Source organism: Olea europaea, chromosome 7 (genome assembly GCF_002742605.1).
Source record: "Olea europaea var. sylvestris chromosome 7, O_europaea_v1, whole genome shotgun sequence".
NCBI classification, from domain to species: Eukaryota; Viridiplantae; Streptophyta; class Magnoliopsida; order Lamiales; family Oleaceae; genus Olea; species Olea europaea.
In genome coordinates, this window is record NC_036243.1 from 6,029,099 (window position 1) to 6,041,489 (window position 12,391).

General features: G+C 34.2%; 1 protein-coding gene across 1 annotated transcript; it reads left to right on the forward strand.

Annotated features, from left to right (window-relative positions):
• The first annotated feature begins 299 nt into the window (after positions 1 to 299).
• Positions 300 to 1,352, forward strand: LOC111397821 (cell division cycle-associated protein 7-like). Its single transcript, XM_023024796.1, has 5 exons — positions 300 to 451; positions 536 to 778; positions 896 to 979; positions 1,042 to 1,174; positions 1,257 to 1,352. Exons 1-5 carry the CDS (start codon positions 300 to 302, stop codon positions 1,350 to 1,352), a joined length of 708 nt encoding a protein of 235 aa, XP_022880564.1.
• Positions 1,353 to 12,391: the final 11,039 nt, after the last annotated feature.

A 12,391-nucleotide genomic window follows, 5' to 3' on the forward strand; every position in this document is an offset into this window, starting at 1 on the left:
GAGACTTTTAGTAGAATAGGACCTTAATATGGTTCGAAATTGTTGGAACAAATCATTTGCTTTACCAAGAAAAGCTTTATTTTTGGTTGGACCCTATTTTCAGTATACGAGTCATTTGACCTTTGTAGGGTTATTTTGTTGCTAATTATATGAAAATTGTGAAATTGATTCCCGCCTGTTAACTACATATATTTGAAGTTTCCCACTCTTGGAGTGGACTCTTCCACTTCCCACTGCATATATATACGTAATATACCATGCTTGGTTATTTTAATTAGAGAGAATCTACTTCAAGTAAAATGAAGGGGTTTTTGAGGAAGTACATCCGGATGAAAGAAGAATCTGGCAAAAGAAGAACACTGCAACCGCTGGGAAGCAAAGCATTAGTAAATAAACATAATTCTAAAGGGATAAACCTCGCCAACATTTCTCATAGAACTACTACTTCCAGGTTACAGTACTATGAACTACGATCAGTTCAATTTCATTATTTTGAATTTTATCTTTTTATTCTGAATTTATATATCTGATTTAGGTCTAAAAGTGTGCGAAAGGTTCCTCATTTGTTGATGCTATCTACAAAGAAAATGAAAGAGATGGAAAAGATTGATGGTTCTACTATTGTTAAGGAACAAAAGTGGAATCTTGAGACGTACACTGAAGATGATGCTAAGCAATTAGGGGATTACAAAATCCCTTGGACTTTGTTTCGCGATGGATATGAAAATGGTCGAAGATTGTACGATAAATTCAACGGACGGACTTGTCATCAATGCAGGTACCTACATTCACTTAACATTTACTCCAATATATATAATCTAATTAAGAAAACTTCATATTGAATTATTAAATTTTGTATTTTATTTCAAATTATGAATTATTATTGAATTGACAGACAGAAAACTCTAGGCCTTCGCACTCAGTGCAGCCGATGCAAGGGGTCGACTGGGATGTTATGTGGAGACTGTCTATACATAAGGTATGCTCGGCACATCAATGGAATTCAAGTACAAAGAAATTAATATTTACGGATTGGTGCAGATATGGGGAGAATATAATTGAAGCAAATGAGAATGGGAAAAGTTGGATATGCCCAGTGTGTCGAGGAATATGTAACTGCAGCAAATGTAGAAACAAGAAACGATTGCCGCCTATTCCTTGTATATATTCCAAGGTATGTATCCTAATTTTCTTAATTTCTTCCACGATTAATTTGTTTTGACTAATAACTAATTAATTTAATATTTAATCTGCAGGCGCTGAAAAATGGTTACAAGTCTGTGGCACACTATCTTATTAAAACCCACATTGTTAGTATCAGTGGTGAAGGAGAGACAACAAAAAAGGTCTAGCTAGATGAGAAGATTGGTGTCTCCATCGTATAATATATTAGTGTTGAACATCCAACTCAATCGTATAATATGTTAGTATCAATGGTGAAGGAGAAATGTCGAACATCTCAAAAAAGGAAAAAATGAAAAAAAAAAAAAAAATGAAAAAGTGATGCAGTGTTTATTTCGTGAGCGCTAGCAGGAAGCATTTTGCTTGTAACTCTCTATGATCATCCATCCAACTCAATCGTAAAATTATTGAACGTCTAAAAAAAAAAAAGAAGTGACGTAGTGTTTATTTTGTGAAATATATTTTGTGAGTGTTATTAGGAAGCATTTTGCCTGTAAATCTCTAGGATTATCGATTCATCTCCAGTCGTGTAATAGTTCATCTGAGAAAATGATCAATCATCCATAGATTACATCACCATGATTCAACTGAAAGAGATATGGCTTCCTAAATGTATCATACAAGTAGTCTCACGAGGATGCTGATACTCTGTTCAACGTGCAATATGTTACGTTAAGTCAAAATCTCACAAGATGAAATGTGTGAAGAGGTAGAATCAAAAATCTATTTCACAAGTAGTCTCACCATGATTCAACTGAAGAGGCTATTTCACATTGCTCTCAGTTGTTGGATGCCAACCAAAAATCCCTTATATTTCTCTTAAGACTACAACTCTACTATTTTTTTCTTTTTTGAGACAGAAACTAAAGAACTTTTAAGCCCTTGCTTGGCCCCCTATTATAATTAAATTTTAGAAATAATGTATTTTGAAATAGTAAATTTTGGAAAAATTTATTGTTAAAAAGGAATGAAAAGTTTTTGGTTTATGAGCAATATTAATTTATTGGAGACTGTGTGGTTGAAAAAAAAAAAAAGAGAAAAATGTATTAAAATTTTAATTAGGGAATGTCACCCAAAAAAAGGGACAAAAAATTAAAATAGTAGCATAAAATTTGACTCATGTAAATAGTAGTGAAAGAAGCAAGATGAGTGTCCACCACGTTCCTGATGCGAGGAAAAAATGACAAGAACCAATGCAAACATCATCTATAAATTCTCTTCGATAGCTTGTAAAATTAGAGTATACATACAGACCTATAGAAGAAAATGAATATATATTGTTTTGCAAAAAAGTGGCCGTGTTGCTGCACCTAAGATTCCACAATTTTTGGGCTGCAAGAGTAATTACAAAATGATTCTGAAGCAATCGCAAGTGTACTATGTCAATTAAGCTAGTAGTAAAATAAATTTGAAAAGTTCAAATTATCGTTCGCACTAGAATTATGTATCTAATTATTGATTTAACTATGTCTAACTTCTATTCGAGTAAAAATATTTAAAAGAAATTTAAATTCAGACCATAAACATTATGACTCTACAAAAATAATTAAAAAGTGTGAAAATAGACAATTTAGGATTTTAACTGGTGTACAAGAATTGTTATGGTTCACGAATTCACCATAACTATCCCTTTTTAATTTCAATCACCAAATTTCAACAATAATCAATTATGTGCATCATATCACAATCTTCTAATTTAATTGATTTACTTCTCTTGATTTTAAACCAATCTTATTCAATTAAGTTAACTCATTATATGTTTACATAAAACAGGGCAAGTCTTAATTAAGAGTATACAATCACAAAAAATGACTGGAAAGTCAGTAAATATTTATCTCTACCTTCTACCCTAGTTTCACTTTTTAATAGGGCTGCACAACGAAATTGTCAAACCGCAAAATCGAACCGAAATTGTTGGTTTGGTTCCACATAGATCCATCAATGTTTTGGCTTTGAACCAAATTAAACCGATTTGAAGTGGTTTGGTTTAGGTTTCAATCTTTGCAAATTGTTTCAAACCGTCAAACCGTTTTATCAAAAAAAAAAAATCTGAAAATAAATTAATCTAATTTTTATTTAACCTAATTGAAACTTAACACATTTCAATTAAAAATATACATCCATATTGAACATAATTCAATTCAACTCAATTCTACAAATATACATCTCAATTAATTAATTAAATCACATCCAAATACACATCAATTATCACAACTCTGGATATAAAACCCTCAAATTGGGCAAAGTGTTAAACAACTGTTGCTAAACCATATTCATTGATCCATTATTACAATTGAGCAGACAATTAAATCTAAATTTTAATTCAAACTTACACATTTCATTTTCTTCTATTAATAATTTTGACTATCCAAATTCTTTTATCTTTTGGTAATTTTTTTTTTTTTTTATGTTTTTATTGGTAGTTATGTTGTTTCGTTCTAATAATTGTCCGGCTTCCTTGAAGTAACTCGCTAATATATAAAGGAAGTAAAAGTATTGGATGATTCACAAAAAGTCACGGTAGTTAGATATTATTGTATTTGAATTTTGTTGTTCATTTTCTTTTATTAATTATTTTATATCATTTAACTATAATCAATAAATTCATATACTATATTTATATTTATGAAATGAATACATCATGTATTACAATTGTAGATGGACGCCGTGAGTATCGACGAAGAGTTTAAAATATTTATATGTTGTTGTTACTTTATAATGATTATAATTATATAACTTTGATTTGTAATTTTTTTTAGTAATACAATTTATGTTTTAACGTGAAATTTTAGACTAATATTTATGATCTAACTTATTTGATATAATATTAATTTTTTTCATTGTTAAATCGTGGTTTTAAACCAAACCAAACCAGAAAAAAGTGGATTGGATTGGTTTGGTTTAGAAACTGGAGTGGTTTGGTTTGGTTTGAAAATATATTAAACTGTTTTAAATGACTTGGTTTGAAAACTTGTCTCAAACTATCAAAATTGAACCATGTTCATCCCTACTTTTTACTATGAGGTCTAAATTATCATCTCACCTCTCGGCTCATTAACATTTACGAACCAATGAAATAATGCCAAATTATTTTAAAACACGAATAACAGAAGTAAAAATAATACATAAACATTAATTTAAGATCGAAGCTTCGTAAATAAAATTAAGATTCAAAACTATATTATAATTGTTCGTCCCAACTATGATTGAGTTGCACATTAAAGGAAAAGAAAAATATAATAAGGATTTGAAGTACTACTTTATGTTTAGAAGATACCAATAAAAGATGATATTCTTGTACTAAGAACCCGTCTCCTTCACATCACATTATTGAAACCTTAGCTTCTTCTTTCTTTTCTTTTCTCTCTTGTATATTTTCTTTTTTTTTTCTTTTGTTTTTCTTCTTCTTCTTTTTTACTTGTGATTCTCAATTATGTCCATTTTTTTTTTTTACTTGTGATTCTCAATTATATCCCCTTCATCTTAATCTAGAATAGATCTTTTTATAGTGTTAGATCCATAGCGCAAGTCATGCCTCCATAAGGACCTAAAATAATTCAGGATAAAACATAAGAAATCCTAACTTTTCAATGTCGGAAAACTGCTTCTAACAAGGAGCTTGGGCTCTATTCATGCTGACCGTGGTTGCTTACCATGATCGGATCATGGAATCAATGGGTCACTTCTAACCGTGGTTGGGCTATGGTTTGCAAATAGCAGTCCAACCCCCAACTTTTCAATGTTCACACTTTGGTCCCTATTCTAAGTTTTTATATATGATTTTGGGTTTTTGATAATTATCTTCAACATTGATCTCACAACTTTCAAAAGCTTCTAAAAGTATGCATAAATCTAGCCACATCAAACTAAGCATTAAAAAAGAGGATCGTTTCGAAATTGATCACAGAATCATGCCAAGACCGAAACTACTCAAGAACGTGGGAACAATATACTGTTAAAAATCAAAAGGAAAAAAATTAACACTAACATCGTATTTTTTACTATTTAAATACAATTTTCAAAAATTGTTACAAACAAAAGGGTCTAAAATACTTTTTCAATAAAAAAAATGAGAGCATCTCAAAAATTAACTCTCAATTGGAAAACACCACTTAACCCCTATTTGAGCCTTATTTTTATGAGAAAATATGTTTTGAAATAGTGATTTTTTGGAGAATGAGTGATTAAAAAATAAGAAAAGACTTTTGTTTATGAAATAATATATGATCAAAAATGAATTTTGAAAAGTGGAGCCTAGATGGGGGATTAAATAATATTCTCAATTTTATAAAAAAATCAAAATTTAACCGAGTTAAAAAATATTTTTTATGCTTTCTACAAATTTATTTTAATCATTATATATGCAAAAAAGAAAAAAAAATTATCTAAAAATTATTCAACTATACAGAAAAATCAAGAATATTTGAGGGACCAAACTACAATTTCTAGGATTGCAATAGAAGGTCCCACGAACTTTCACGCGCCAGATGCAAAATCTGAATTTTTATTTAACTATGTCATATGCGTCCACTTGGCAATCAACCATGCATTTACCCATTCATTTTATTTTTTTCATATGTTCCACTAATTTCGACATTCTGAGTTTATTTATGTGTTTAGAGTATAAAAATTTCATTCCTAACATCATGTTTGAGACCACAAAACATTTAATAGAGAGCAAGTAGGGCAAATCTATTCATCTTCTTCAATTTTCCTTAATTATCAGATTTTGGTCCAAATTTCAAAAGTGGAAATTACACTAGCGTAGTCTTTTAAAGATTACAATTCAAAAAACGGCTTGAAGGTTTGTTTATTCAAAAATCAGGTGATAATTCTATATTTTAATACTAATAATAATATATTATAAAATTAAATTACACACCACCCTCTAACCCACCCAAAGCCAATTTGAATCCCAATTTCGTTTTTCTCTCTCTCTCCCTCTTTGACATGTCCTCTCTCCCTATCTATATTAATATCTATCTACTTTCTCGACTATTTTGGCTCTACACTCCTTTTTTCTACCATTTCTTCGCTACTCCTTTGGAAAGCAGGAAGCGTAAATAAATTTCTAAGATCTCACTTTTCCAAATTTTCGATTAGGGCCGCTGCAACAATTTGTGGTGGTTTACAGTGGTTTGTATGGTGATTTTTGGTAATTTTTGTGGCTGTTTGCGGCAGTTTATGTGGTTATATGTGTGGTGATTTCGCGACAGTTTTGTGGTGCTTTTGTGGTAATTTTTAAGGCATTTTGTGGTGGTTTTAAAGTGATTTGTGGTGATTTTGAGGTGGTAGTGCTAGTGATGTTGGTGGTGGTTATATGTTCATAGAGTGCATGTCAAATGCTATGTTGATATTTATTGGTGGTACCAGTAGTGGTGATAAGTCACAATTCACATGTACCTGGTCACAGGTTATTGTGCATTAGTCATATATAAATTCTCAAGATTCACAGATCAAACAAAACTGGACACAGATCATGTTTGTATGTCGCAAGTCACACTCCATAGGTCACAAGTTATATTGTATAGATCATAGGTTAATGGTCATCATGTGTGGGTCAAAGGTCAATGGTCGTCATTTGTGTGTCACAGGTCAGTGCCATAGGTCACTGTGAATAGGTTACAAATCAATTAATTTTTGTCACAAATCAATGTCCACATATCACAGATAAATTAAAATTGGTCGTAGATCAATGTCCATAGAATCACAGATCACATGTAATATTTCATATGTCAAAGTGCATTGGTCATAACTCACAAATTCAAGAGATCTATTCAAATGCAATTGATATCTCCGCCTCAATTCTCCGAATTAGTTACAAATTCAATTAATTTGATTTTTGACTATGAGAATTGAAATTATTAGCTTCGATGAGTAATCTGTAAATTACACCAGGGACTATTTTTTCAATTTCTAAATTTCAAAAATAGATTTAAATTACACCTATACTGCTTAATCACTAACAATGCTCAGTCAATGCTCCCCAACGGTCACTATATTTTTCCTTCTCTACTATCTCTGCCGATGATGCTTAGTCATTGCTGAGCGACAACAAGTTCATCCTTGAAAAATTCATGAATGATATTTGTAGATTCTATCGTTCTTCCTGTGAAATTATTTGGATGTTGATAACTGTGAGGATAGATGTCGACAGGTGGATGCCGATGATTATACAAGGAAATGGTAGCTAACAGATGCACAGGAGTGGGGTGGGATGGGGATGAGGGTTTGGGCTGGGTAGGTTAATTTCATTTAATAATATTATTATTTGAAATTAAAAATATTGAATTAAAACTCGACTTTTGGAATTTTATACTAATCTCTGGAAATTGTGCTAGTGCATAATTAATACTTGTTAGATGAAGTTTTTCCATTTCAAAACCTCGAAACTTCTTTATTGTAAGTCCAAATTTTGAGTTTTTATATGGTTGGAAGTTCAATGAAATACTACCATACCAATCTTACTATATAATTATAAACACACAAGAAGTGGTAAATTTTTTAAATTTTTGCAAAATCAACTAAGTTTAAATTTTCTCTCAAATGCAATAACGAAAATTGATAAAATTTTGTAAATGAACTCTACAGCATATCATATGCATATTTTCAGAACAACTTTAACTTTAGACATTGTATCACAACATGCCATTAAAGGTCACATAAGTTTTAAAATTGAACATACACTACACCAAAAATTGTCTTTTGCAGTGATAAAAAAACGTTGCCTATTACCTTTTGCAGCATTTGTGTGTATACGATGTTGCCGTAGACTCTTGAGATACTTCAACGTTCCTTGACCGTTGCAAAAGCCCTAAAGAACATTGCTTTTTATCTTTTACAACATTCATTGACTGTTGCAAAAAACATTGCAACAGTTAATGAATGTTGCTAAAAGATTTTTCGCAACATTCATTGAATGTTGCAGTAATTGTTTTGGCAACATCCAATGATCGTTGCAAATACTTTTGGCAACATTTTTCATTTGTTGTCGATTCTTTATCCTTATTTTCGGAAATATTCTCCGACCGTTGCCATAGGTCAATTTACCTTCTTTTTTTCTTTTTCTTTTTTCAATTTTGTATTTTTTTAATATTTGTATACAAGTTCAAATAAACCAACAAAATCAAAAATAATTTTTGGGCCTGGAATTTGATAATAATTTCATTACTCCATAAAAATATACATAAAACCCGCGTCATTGCTATAAAGAAAACTATTGTAATTCTCTGATATGAGTTATAGAAACTTAAATCCTAATTACAAAATAAGGTCATGAATTTTACAATACCAAGTTGAAGCAAAGGCATAGCACTTACGGACGGATGCAAATCTTGTCCAAAAACTTGAAGCTGATTCAACAAAGGTTGTTCTTCCAATAATTTGGGTTCTGTCATTGCTTCTTGTCAATGTTAATGCTCCATTGTTTCTGCTTACCTCTGAATGTGATTGTTCATAGGCTAATCAAGAAAAGTTGCAATATCAGTGAAATCAACTTTCAATAACAAAAAATTCCAATTATAATGAACTTTTTATTTTCCAATGGAATGGAATAAATCACACTCAATATCCAAAAGCATTTAATTAAACCTCATGACCCTTGTACGTACCCCGAACAACCTGGGCCTCATCGTCCTTGCGGACTGGCATAGAACAAACATTATACTTTGTCCTGAGCTCAGAGGACAGAGGAGCGCTCATCAGGACACGGTGGACACTCGACGGTGTAGTAAAATGGGGCTTTATGTTCTTGTGCCTGGAGGAGGAGACTCCTGCATTGTGCTTCATTTTTGCTATGGAGATTCGGCTCTCTCGCACCCTCTAACAATTGCAAAATGGAGAAGAAAACGAGAATAGGGTTTCAAGAATAAATAGGTAGTTGTTGGATTTTAGAATGGGCATGGGTTAAGGATTTAATATATGAGGGTGTTTGGAACCCCATTAAGAAAAATGCACTTTAAAATAGTAGATTGATGAAAATGTATGGTTGAAAAATAAGAAAAATATTTATTTGCTTGTAATATTATTTTAATAAAGAATATCAAGAATCACACTACATAACACATTTTAATATTATTTGCTTGTTCTCCATAACAAACTACAATAGCTGGGGTGAGAACTGGGAAGGAACTACCAAATTGTGAAATGGGAATGAACTGAGTTAGGTTAATATATATATATATATATATATATATATATATATATATATATATATATATAGAGAGAGAGAGAGAGAGAGAGAGAGAGAGAGATTTTCGCAACGTTCATAAAAATATTGTTAAAAGTGACTTTTCGCAACGTTCACGCACACGTTGCAAAAAGAGACATTTCTCTATGTTCCATGGACAAGGCTGTGCCTTGCCATCCATGTCTTCAATCCAGTAGGTACTGGGTCGGATCTCTTCCTTGACTCTGTATGGGCGTTTCCAATTTGGACTCAAGGTACCTACACTTGGTTCCTTGGAGGAGAGGAAGACCCTCCTGATAACGAGGCCATTGATTCAGAAAGACTTCTTCTTCACCTTGGAGTTATAGTATTTTTCATTTTCCTCTGATAGGCAGCAAGCCTCAGCTGGGAGTCTTCTCTTCTTTCATCAATAAAGTCGAGGTCGAACCTCCGAAACTCATCGTTTGTTATTTCGCTGGAGTGCAAGCGGTGAGGTGATGGTAGACCTACCTCAACGAGACTTATAGCATCGGTGCCATAAGCCATTAGGAAGGGTATTTTCCAGTTGGGGTCCGAATTGCCCACAGAACTTGTGGCAGCTTATCATCCTAGCCCCTTTTTGACACATGAAGTTTCCTTTTGAGGACATTCTTGATTGTTTTGTTTACAACCTCAACCTGGCCATTTGCCTGGGAGTTGTGAGGAGTGGAGAAATGTTTCTTTATGCCGATCTCTTCACACAAGCTCCTGATTTTCTTGTTGTCAAATTGCTTTCCATTATCTGAGACTATAGAGTTGGGAATTCCAAACCGAAAAATAATGTTCTTCCATAAGACTTGGAAGTGTTTGCTTCTGTGATTTTGGCCAATGGTTCAACCTCGACCCACTTCGTGAATTAATTAATGGCCACAATTGCAAAGTTTGCGCCTCCTCTACCTTTCGGTAAGGGACCTATGAGGTCCACGCCCCACTTGGAGAAAGACTAAGGACTGAAGACTGTGGTCAATTCCTATGATGGCTACCTTTGGATAAGAGAGAAACATTGGTACTTGTCACATTTTCGCACAAATTGGAGGGCATCTTTTTTCAAGGTGGGCCAGTAGTACCCCTGCCTCAATACCTTCTATGCCAAAGCTAGACCTCCAGAGTGGTTGCCACAAACATCTTTGTAGACTTCTCTTATAATGTAGGTGGCCTTCCCCCCCCCCCCCCGGCATCGAAGAAGTGGGGAGGAGAAGCTTCTTTTATAAAGCACATCATCAATGAACACAAAATGAGCTAACCTCCTTCTCAGTTTGTAGGTCTCGTCCTTATTAGTGGGTAGGACCTGGTCCTTTAGATAGGCTACAATAGGCTGCATCTAGGTAGGAGTTCCATCCATCCACATCACATCAAGGGCCTCGATTAATGGCTTGAGGAGGTGCTCAATTGGTACTACTACAAGTAGTTTGGAGTCTTTGTTGCTCGCAAGTTTGGAAAGTCCATTAGTATGTACGTTCTCAACATGAGGGGTTTGGATCAGTTCAAACTTTTTGAAGGATGGGAGAAGGTTCATCACTGTCTTCAATTAGGAGGCCATGGTTTTATCCTTGGCTGAGAAGTTGCCATTCACTTGACTTACAACTAGCTGGGAGTCATTGCTAATAAGTAGCCTCCTCACTTGCATCTCTTTAGCCAATTTGAGGCCTGTAAGGTGTGCCTCATACTTCGCGACATTGTTGGTGGCCTTAAATTCGAACCTCACAGTTGAGTTTAGCTTGTGACCTTCTGGGCTAACCAGGACAACCCCAGCTACCAAACTTGTGTATCCAGCCGAATCATCCACGAACAGATTCCACATGGGGGCTCAACATGTTCCATAACTTCTTCCACGTTGGGTATATTGGCGAACTCTGCTACAAAATCAGCTAAGGCTTGGCCCTTGATGGCTGCTCTTATCTTGAAGACAATATCAAATTCACTTAACTCCACTACCCATTTCAATAGTCTCTCACCTATCTCAGGGGGAAGTTGGCTAGCATGCGAATGGTGTGAGCTTGGAAGTAAGGCCTCAGTTTTTTAGAAGCCGTAATCAAGGCCAGTGCTAGCTTCTCCATATTAAGGCAGCGAGTCTTTCGGGATAGAAGTGTCTTACTGGTGTAGTAGACGGAGAGTTGGGTGGTTTCTTCCTCCTGGATTGGGACTACACTAATAGCCTCATTGGAGACAGCCAACTATATTTGAAGAACATCGTCAGGTTTTGGCTTGGAGAGGAGGGGTCTGCCCTAGATGCATTTTTAGGCCCTGGAAGGCCTTTTCACACTCTTCTGTCCATTGGAACTTCTTCTTGACTTTCAATATTTTGAAGAACGAGAGGCATTTATCAGTGGTCTTGGAGACAAAGTAGCTAAATGCTTCTACCTGTCCAGTTGGGCTTTGGACTTCCTTCAATTTTTGAAATGATCTCATCTCAAGTAGGGCACTGATCTTCTCAGGGTTGACCTCAATTCTTCTTTGATTGATCATATACCCTAAGAATTTGCTGAAGGCAACACCGAAAGCCCACTTGCGGAGGTTGAGCTTCATCCTATATCTCTTTAAGATTTGGAAAGTATCATTCAAGTGTGTCACATAGTTGTCTGCCTTCAAACTTTTCACAAGCATGTTATCTACATAGACTTCCACCGTCTTGTCGATGAGGTCCAGAAACATTTTGTTGACAAACCTTTGATATGTAGCCCCGGTATTTTTCAACCCGAAAGGAATCATTTTGTAGCAATAAAGGCCTTTATCAATGACAAAGGAGGTGCTCTCCTCATCGACTGGGTATATGAAAATCTGAGTAGGCATCCATGAAGCTTAGGAGCTCATGCTCGATGGTGGATTCGACCAATTGGTCGATCCTAGAAAGTGGGAAGCTATATTTGGGGCATGCTACAACTTTAAGGTTGCAAACCCAAGTGCAGGTTGTCGCAAGTAGTAAATCTCGGAAGTCCGAGGTCGAACCACAGGGAATTGGAAGGAAATAAACTATTCTATGAGTAATAAACGGTTGGTGAAAAT

Bases quoted from the DNA above. Each gene is read 5' to 3' on its own strand.
- LOC111397821 (XM_023024796.1), top strand. From the start codon at position 300: ATGAAGGGGTTTTTGAGGAAGTACATCCGGATGAAAGAAGAATCTGGC. The intron at 452-535 runs GTTACAGTACTA...TATCTGATTTAG, and splicing joins CATAGAACTACTACTTCCAG to GTCTAAAAGTGTGCGAAAGG. The intron at 779-895 runs GTACCTACATTC...TTGAATTGACAG, and splicing joins CGGACTTGTCATCAATGCAG to ACAGAAAACTCTAGGCCTTC.